General features: G+C 34.6%; 1 protein-coding gene across 1 annotated transcript; it reads left to right on the forward strand.

Moving 5' to 3' along the window:
• The first annotated feature begins 4843 nt into the window (after positions 1 to 4843).
• LOC141816857 (uncharacterized) lies at positions 4844 to 8604 on the forward strand. Its single transcript, XM_074704587.1, is given in 3 exon segments — positions 4844 to 5254; positions 5256 to 7524; positions 7971 to 8604. Coding segments are annotated over 3 exon segments (3060 nt in total). The 3' UTR covers positions 8351 to 8604.
• Positions 8605 to 9930: the final 1326 nt, after the last annotated feature.

A 9930-nucleotide genomic window follows, 5' to 3' on the forward strand; every position in this document is an offset into this window, starting at 1 on the left:
ACAAGGTTGTCAAACTCGCGATTCCAGTGTTGACTCGATTAGGGGTGCACAAACTCGTATCGTAAACTCGTATCGTAAACTCGTACGAGTTTACAGATAATCCAAAAAAGAGTTATAAAATGTCAAATAATATATATTTGATCATAATTTCATAAGAGCAATCACTATTTCACATATTTAATAAAAAAATCATAAACATAGTTATCAACAACATGTTTTCACATATAAAAAAGACTAAACATGAAAATTTAACATGAAAAGATACTAAATTTTCAAAATTTATGTTTCAACATCAAGTTACAAAATGACAAATTTAAAATTTCATACAAAAATAGTCCAATAGATACACCAAATAAGCTTCCATTGTCCAAATTTGATAAAAGGAAGACATCAAACAAAGATTTCCTTTGTTTACCGAGTTTACCGAATTTAACCGAGTTGACTCGCGAGTTTACCGAGTTTATCGAGTTGACTCGCGAGTTTACGAGTTTACAAGGGGGGCCGATTTTAAGCTGATTCAACACGGAATTGAAATAATAGTTCGTAAACTCGTAAACTCGCCGAGTTGACTCGCGATTTTGACAACCATGCCTGCCGATATGATGACTAAGTCACTCCCTATATCCAAGTTTAAGCATTGCTTAAACTTGGTTGGTGTTCGTTGCTGAGCTTTGCCCGTGAGGGCTTTTGTGGAAGAGGTGGAGAATGTTCTTTTGAAGACGTGTTGTGTTGAGTTGCTATTTGCTTTTGGAATTCGTGTCAAGGTGGAGATTGTTAGATATTGATGACCCAAATCCGTGTGATCCGATCTGAAAAGGTCGCGGTGCGACATATATGGTGAAAACCAAATTATGATAGATCTAAGGCTGATATGGATCAAATCAAATTATGACAGATCTACGGTTGATATGGATTGTTCCTTATTATAAAAGCTTATTATTGCTAGGGTTTCCAATGAGACTTGTAAAACACAAAGATTGTGTGCCGTCATTGTCTTCCACCTTTTGATAGTGAATTTCTCTTCTCTGCCCGTGGTTTTTTACCCGTCAAGGGTTTTCCACGTAAATCTGTGTGTGTTCTTTAATTTTCTTCTTGTCGATTCTTACCGTAATCTCGTAACAATTCTAATTTTGATCTTTTGCAGTAATATATAATTAACGTATCTAATTTTCTTACCAAAAAAATAATGTATTTTTTCCACCTTTTTCTCTCGGCACTTTTCCATCGATCTCTGATCTGACAAATCAATGATAAAAACCTTCTGAACTGTAGCTTACGACTTGAGAGTGTGAGATAATTAATGTGTTGCTATCTGTTCTTATTATGATAATGTTCATGGCTTAAAAATTAGTCCAACAAGGTAAAATTTTCAGAATTTTCTACCGGACAAATCACGTCATATTCACTCCAGGACACAAAATAAATTCAACTCTTGATCAGTCGACCAACTTACGAGTCCAATATCGATGGATTGAGATATCAGTAGTTGAAAATTCTAAAGACGTGGACTAAGGAGAAAAATAAGAAGCAAAATTTTGCTACATTTCAACAAGATATATCACATCAGACATATCATTAATGCTCATTACTCCCAGTCCCTATGGTAATCTCTTTATTAGCGCAGTGTCTTCTGACTTGACTTTTCTCGAGGAAAGTCACGTCAAGTTCTTTACACCTGATTGAAGACCAATAACAGTGTTCTCCCAGTGAGAGGGACCCAAATTAAATATTTTATTTTATTTAAACTTCCATAAAATAAATTGTAGATAATATGGATATGAATTAGTACAGATGCATCATATAATTCAAGGTTAACTACTTATCTTGATTCCTAATGCAATAAATAAACAATTGGAAAAGAGAGAAAAAAAATCCAACTTATTTATATTTAAGTTCTTCGTAGTAGCTAGATTAAGATATTTGACAAAATGAAACTAAAGCAACACCAAGTTAAGTTTAGAACAATCATGCATAAAAAATTACACAAGAAATTAATTAACTGCACAATTGCAATATGAGAACTTGTGAAAGTAAACTAGACGACTTATAAGATATTGTAAATATGAAGGGCAGTCCAAGCGAGAAAAGATTTGTTAGCTTATGATGAGATGAAACCACAGTTTTGATTATTCACAGTTTGAAATGGAAGAGCTGTAAAACAAAAAATAATAAAATAAAACTTTTTTTGTAAAAAAAAAAGAGGATAAAGCTCCTAGCTAGCTAGGTCGTACCAGAGGATGAATCATTGGCGAGGCAAGCCAAGATGATAACGCATAGATAATGCCGAGATGATAAATTAAGGTCCTAGGAAAGTAAAAAATCTAGAATTTATTAATTTTTTATAGATTATTTTATTAGTGTAATCGATTGATCAAGTTCGTGTTGACTCAAATTGAAGAGTTTCAATATTTGACCAATATGATAGAGTTTGACTAATATGATAAATGTTGATCAATATGGTGTTTGATCAAGATGATAAAGGAAGAGTCAAGTAGATCAAAATTAATTGGATATTTACAATATTGAAGAAGAGTCAAGTAAGTGAAGATTGACTGGATACTTGACGGTGAAGAGAAGAGTCAAGTATGTCAAGGTTGACGAATATTTGATAATGAAAAAATTCAAGTGAATCACCGTTGACCGAATACTTACTATACAAGAGGAAGTCCTAGTGAATCATAGTTGATCGGACATTTGATGATCATAAGAGAAAGTCTAATTGTCAGGATGTTGACTAAAGGAGAAAAATAAATAGCAAAGTTTAGATATATTTCCATGAGATATACTATATCAAATCTATCATTAATGTTTCATTAATCCATATTGCGATCCCTTTATTAGCACCGCGTCTTCTCCAGACTTTTCTCAAGGACACTTAGTATGCAAATGAAAATCCAAGTGGATCATGATTGATCGGACATCTAATTATCGTAAAAGGAAGTCCAATTGTCAGGATGTGGACTCAAGGAGAAAAATAAACAACAAAGTTTACATACATTTCCATGAGATATACTATATCAAATATATCATTAATGTTCCATATCAATCCCTGTTACGATCCCTTTATTAGCACGGCATCTCCTTCAGACTTTTCTCAAGGATACTTAGTATATGCAGGAGAAAATTCAAATAGATCACGATTGATCAGACATCTGATTATTGTAAGAGGAAGTCCAATTGTCAGGATGCGAACTCAAGGAGAAAAATAAACAACAAAATTTAGATACATTTCTACGAGATATACTTCGTCAAATATATCATTAATGTTCTATATATTAATCTCTATTGTGATCCCTTAATTAGCACGGCGTCTTCTCGAGACTTTTCTCAAGGACAAGTTATGTCAAGTTTTATTCACTTGATTGAAGCAAATTAGCAAAGTATTGTTAATTTGTTCTATCTAAATTCGTAGATAATATGGATATGAATTGCTACAGATTCATCAAAACTTTTGTGTTTGGTAATAATACCTATTTATACAAGTATGATAAAAACCAATGAATGAATAATGCATCTTAACTTGGGGAACATTTTATGCTTACTGATTCCTTCTAACTTTGATCTTTGATCTTTGATTTTTTGCAGTAAAGCATCTAATTTTCTTATCACAAAAAATACTATATTTTATTCCACATTTTTCTGACCTGAAAAGTTAGTGATAAAAACCTTTGAATTGTAGCTTTCGATTTGAACCAAGAGTGTGAGGTAATATGTTGCTTTCATTTATTATTATGATAATGATTTGCCATAAAAATCACCTCTTGCATGATCTTCAAAGAGAAATTTTTTTTCTTTTCTAATAAAAATAAGAACCCTCTTATTTCCCTTATTATAAAAAATACCCTATGTTTAAAAAAAATCAAAACAGTATTTTATCTAAATTTTTCATCCAAAAATATCTTTCTTTATTAGTCAGTTTAATATTTTATAATAATTTTAGACAAAATTAACTTTAATATATGGTCAAAGCTACTTTAATTTTATCAAAATTATTCTAATATTGGTTAAAATTACTTGTTAAAATATATTTCTCCAACACTGTCACTACTAAAACAGTGACAATGTATAACAAAAATTATTATAATATATAACAATTTTTAATTAATATTTAAGCAGTTTTTGTTAAAATTATTACAGGTTTATAGCAATTTTTACTGCTAAAAATAATATTAGGCAGGTTAACTAGAAAATAATTAAATAAGAAAAATTAGATTAAGCCACTCTTATAATATTTTTTTTTCAAGATTAATTGCCACTCTTATATCCAAAGTATTCACCCACCTTACAGTCCAAGAAAATATCAACATGGAATTGAAACAAGACTGCTGTTTCAAGCTTTTTCTTCTCCTCTTGTCATGTGCAGGCTTATCAACCTCTCAATCCTCCCCCCGATCAGTCAATGACTCACATAAAAAAGTTTTATGCCAAAGACTCACATAATTGCTCTTTTTCTTCCCCGAACGTGTCCTTATACTGAGTGATCCCTCAATCAATGACTCACATAAAATGCGACAATCAATGGCTTAAGTTTCCGACCTAATAAGACTTGACAGTGTAGAAAATTCTACTGCCCGTGCCCGTGTGGTGAACGCTTGACTTTTCTTTTTATTTTGGATAATAAAATATAGCTTTAGCTTTATTTATATTTAATGCAGCGATAATGAATCAGTAAGCATCGACTGACTATATTCATTTCTTCATTTCCATCTAACATGGGATACCTCTAACGTACAGCATTCATCCAGTGACTTATATAAGGCAGGATTGTGCAAGGCTCAAGCAACGCAACCCGAATCAGTCTTCCTCTTACAAAATTTCATTTTTCAGGAGATCATTAATCTGCATGGCAAGTAGAGTGAAATGCTTAACCTCTCCATCTTCTCTATGGTCATGCCCCATCCTTTTGCTCCTCTTGCTCTTTTCTTTTGCAATTCCCTCCTCCCAAGTAGCCATTGATCAACATGCTCTCATCTCCTTCAAGTCTCTCCTCTCTGATCCATCCGAAGCATTAGCTTCCTGGGGGAACACTTCCATCCATTTTTGCCATTGGAGAGGAGTCGCATGTGATAACCTTGGAGGTGAACCTAGAGTCACAGCTTTAGAGCTGGAGAACCTCAACTTAGCAGGTCCAATATCTGCATCATTAGCCAACCTCACTTTTCTCGAGAAGCTCCATCTCCGTAAGAACCAACTTAATGGTCCCATTCCGCAGGAGCTTGGCCTTCTTTCTCATCTTCAAAGTCTCGTTCTGAGCGATAAATTCTCTTGAAGATGTGATTCCGTTGTCTCTGTTTCAGAATTGTTCTAATCTCCAATACTTCAACCTGAGTGTCAACAGGTTGCATGGGACCATCCCAGGCAACCTTAGCAACTGTTTAGACCTACAATTCATTAGATTGGAAAAAAATATGTTTGAAGGAGAGATCCCAAGTGGTATCTACTCCCTCCCAAAGCTTCAGGACCTCGACGTTTGGAATAATAATCTCAGCGGAAGAATTCCTCCTGAGATTGGGAACCTTTCAACCTTGACAATACTTTCATTATCTGCCAACAAATTCAGAGGCCCAATTCCTCCTGAAATAGGTAACCTTTCATCCCTTGTTGAGCTTTACCTGTCAAGTAATCAACTTTCAGGTAGCATCCCGTCCAGCATCGGCAATCTTGGCAGATTAACTATACTTTTTCTGCATTTCAACAATCTCAACGGCACTATCCCACTAGAGATTGGGAATCTTGTCAATATGCGAGTTCTAAAGCTGGAAGCCAACCATCTTTCTGGGATCATTCCTAAAAGCTTGGGCCGCTTGAAAAATCTAGATACACTTACTCTTGGTGGTAATCAGCTGGAAGCAACAAGTATTGCAGAGTGGAGTTTTATTGATGCTTTAAGCAACTGCACCCACCTTAGAATTTTGGAACTGCAAGGCAATAATTTAGGTGGCATGTTCCCCAAATCCATAGGCAATTTGTCAAAAAATCTTGAAGTGCTCAACTTCAATGAAAATCAAATTGCTGGAAGCCTTCCTGCAGAAATTGGAAATCTTAACTTATCAATAATTGATATGCGGTCCAACCGTCTCAGTGGTACCATTCCTAAAGAACTGGGAAGCATCAACAGGTTAGCAATAATAAACCTGAGTAGCAACTTCTTGACTGGAGAAATCCCTACAGAAATAGGCAATCTTACCAAATTGTATATCGTAGTCCTCGACACCAATAAATTGCGTGGTCCAATACCTCTTAGCCTTGGAAAGTGCCCGTTAGCTATCTTAAGCCTTGCAGCCAACAACATAAGTGGTAGTCTACCAAAAGAAATCCTCTCTATCCCCTCCCTCACCATCATCTTCAATGTTTCAAACAATTTTTTGACAGGAACACTGCCTTCAGATATTGGAAAGTTGAGGAACGTCGAAACCATAGATGTCTCAAATAACAGGCTGTCTGGTGGCTTGCCTAGCACAATCCTCGGATGTCAAGTCCTGCAGTATCTTTACATGCAAAATAACCTTTTCCAGGGATCAATCCCGCAGTCATTCAGTGAATTAAAAGGCCTTCAAGTGTTGGACTTTTCATGCAACAACTTAACTGGGAGCATACCATTATTTAACACTATGTCTTTTCTTAATCTCTCCTACAACTATTTTGAAGGGGAAGTACCAGTAAGTGGGGTTTTCCAAAATTTTACTGCATTTTCAGTGTCAGGAAACAGTCACCTCTGTGGAGGCCTCCCAGAGCTCAGCTTACCATCATGCACGCCAAAGAGCAAACGTCTAACCAAAAAGTTAATTGTAGTCATTTCAGTATCGGGAGTGTTTTTTTGCATCATGCTTCTTGTCTGCCTGTTTGCAATTTGCCGTCGGCTTCAAAAGTCAAGAGGCTTTTCTGATGTCAACTCGCACATCGTGGAGCAATACAGGATGGTCACTTTTGCTGAGCTGTTCAGAGGCACAGAAGGATTCTCACCTGCGAATCTAATTGGCAAGGGAAGCTTTGGATCTGTATACAAAGGGAAACTAGATTGGGAAGGCCACGAGGTGATTGCAGTGAAGGTACTCAACCTCCAGCAAAAAGGGGCTTTAAAAAGCTTCATGTCAGAATGTGAAGCTTTAAGAAATATCAAGCATCGAAATCTCATCAAGATTTTAACATTATGTTCGAGTATTGACTTCCAAGGGAATGATTTCAAAGCTTTAGTGTTTGAGTTTTTACCAAATGGCAGCCTGGAGAATTGGATCTATCCTAAAGCCGATGAGGGCGCACTACAAAGGTTAAGCCTGAACCAAAGACTGAACATATCTATAGATGTGGCTTCAGCTTTAACATACCTCCATCATCATGGCGTGACCCCTATGATCCACTGTGATCTGAAACCAAGCAATGTCCTTTTGGATCATAACATGGTTGCACATGTGAGTGACTTTGGATTGTCCAAGTTTCTTGTCAAAACTGCAAGTTCATCAAGTTCAAGCCTGAGACAGACAAATTCAGCCACATTGAAAGGGACCATAGGATATGTTGCTCCAGGTTTGTTTCTCAATTACCCTTTGATTCAAGAACATTGGCAGTCATCAAAACTAGCCAGTATGTTAATTTCCTTATTCTGGGTTCTGATTTTACTAAGAATAATCTCAACAAAAGAACATGCTCCTAGCCAATGCACTCTTATTCTGTTTATTTATTTTTGTCTTGAACAAAATCACTGGTATAGATCATCATCATTTGTTACAATCCATGAATATTATCTTTAGTATAATTATTGCATAGGAATCCATGAACATGCTCATATTTATGCTCCTCCAGATGATTTTTTTTAACATTCTATATTTTTCAAGATGCATATAATAGGTTGTGTTTTGTGGCATCTTAATTTATTAAGACTCCTTGGAAAACTTGAACTTTCAACAGAATTTCTTATTGTCCGTCTAGTTTGATCTTTCAAAAACTTGCTCACTGCTCTATATACATTTCAGAATATGGAATGACCACTAAAGTTTCAGCTAAAGGGGATGTATACAGCTTCGGAATACTTCTACTGGAGATGTTTACTGGAAAGGGGCCTACTAGTGATACCTTCAAAGAAGGAATGAACATCCACAAATTTGTTGAAATGGCACTTCCTACACGAATCGCTGAGATATTAGACCCATACCTCTTGATGGAAATAGAAGAAGCAGGTGGTGCAGATGTATCAACAAATGAATCAAAAATGAGAATGCTAGAGTGCTCTGCTTCAGTGCTTAGAGTTGGCATTTTGTGCTCCAAGGAATCACCAAAAGATCGACTGCATATGGAAGATGCCATGAAGGAATTAATCAACATCAAGGATGCATTTCCGAGGTTGGCTGTTTAAAGGAGTTGGCACGTAGCCTGAAATTTGAATAATGGTTCCAAGAAAGTGGGATCATAAAGCTTGCAACATTCTATAAGCTATTATTTCCAAGCATTAGATTTTCACCCATGAGGTGATTTTTTTTTAATATTCAATACATAGATTGAAACAAAATTTAAGGCCAGAAAATTTCAAACCTTTGGTTATTGTATTTCATCACTGTTTTTTGGAGAAGATTATTCTACTTCTGTCATGTGAATGATATGATGCATTGTTAAAAGCCATCTATTTTTTGGTAAATGAAGATCACATATCATGAAATAACTTTAGAGCTAAAGAGAAAACGTAACCTATCTAGATAGCATTGATATATAATTTGTTAAGAGATTGCATAGTCAAAGACTAAACCATTACGAAGAACCTTGGTTTATCATTTTTTTAAACTTAGCAATGACATATTTCTTCATAGTAAATTTGTTTCTCCAAAATAATATTTTTAAACCAGATCAATGAGCAAATTTGTCAAGCCATTGGGTTGTGGTTTACTCTGTTGTCAAAATACCCTCAAATTAAAAATTCAAACTCGTTTGTTATCTCCAAGGCACAAACTAAGGACTCAAAAGTTTAAAAATTTTAATATTTCTGGAGTGACAAACACATTATATTTTGTGTTAAAGTCAAGAGAAAAGTTTAATGTGCCTCAAATTTTAGCAGTGATTTTGTGCCATCACAATGCTAAGTTTCAGAGTGTAGCTATTTTACAAATTAGCTTGAGCCTTCTAAATTCAACAAGAATATTTTTTAAAAATTACAAGCCCATGCTATGACTTGTATTGAAGCCAAAACCCTAAAAAATCCAAATCTTTCAAAAATTCAACTGCAAGCTCTTTACAAATCGACTTACAGCCACTTTGTTTGAAAATAATATCAACTTTTATAATGCAAGTTGATTTGCAAAACAACTTGGCGTTAAATTTTGTGAGATCATAATTTTTTTTGAATTTCTGGTTTCAACACAAGTCATAAGATGACCTTGTGACTCCAGAACCATACAAATCTTAAATTTATAGGACACAATCTGATTTATAAAACAATTTGCAACTTAAAACTACACTATGTTGGCATATAATGGTGTCAAAAGGTGAGTTGCAAATCAGCCTGTGACCAAAATTTCAAACACATTAAACTTTTCTAATAATACAAGTCAAAATTTAAATTTAAAAATGTATTTAGGGAGCAAATTGATTTGTGCCCTAGAGATTATAGGCGAGTTAAGATCTAACAAGCTGATGCATATTTTGATAATGGCGATTTGAAAACTTTATGGGCATTTTGAAAAAAATGGACAAATTTTGAGGTAAAAAGACTTTTTCTCTAAAGTATTTTACGTCTCACTCTTCTTTGTTCAACCGATAAACTTTATAAGACAAAGTACGAAGAAAGGAAAGAAAATTAAAAAAAAACAATTTCTCATGTTTCTACTTCCCTTGAAAGAAAGTAGATAATGGGAAGTAATATATTTTCATCAATTGTTTTTTGTCCAACTGAATGGAAAAGTGGGAAAACAAAATGTAAATATCTACAAACACTTATTTATTTCC

Source organism: Curcuma longa, unplaced genomic scaffold (assembly GCF_044706935.1).
Source record: "Curcuma longa cultivar G26 ecotype Majalengka, Jawa Barat unplaced genomic scaffold, ITB_CL_G26_1.1 contig_18442, whole genome shotgun sequence".
NCBI classification, from domain to species: Eukaryota; Viridiplantae; Streptophyta; class Magnoliopsida; order Zingiberales; family Zingiberaceae; genus Curcuma; species Curcuma longa.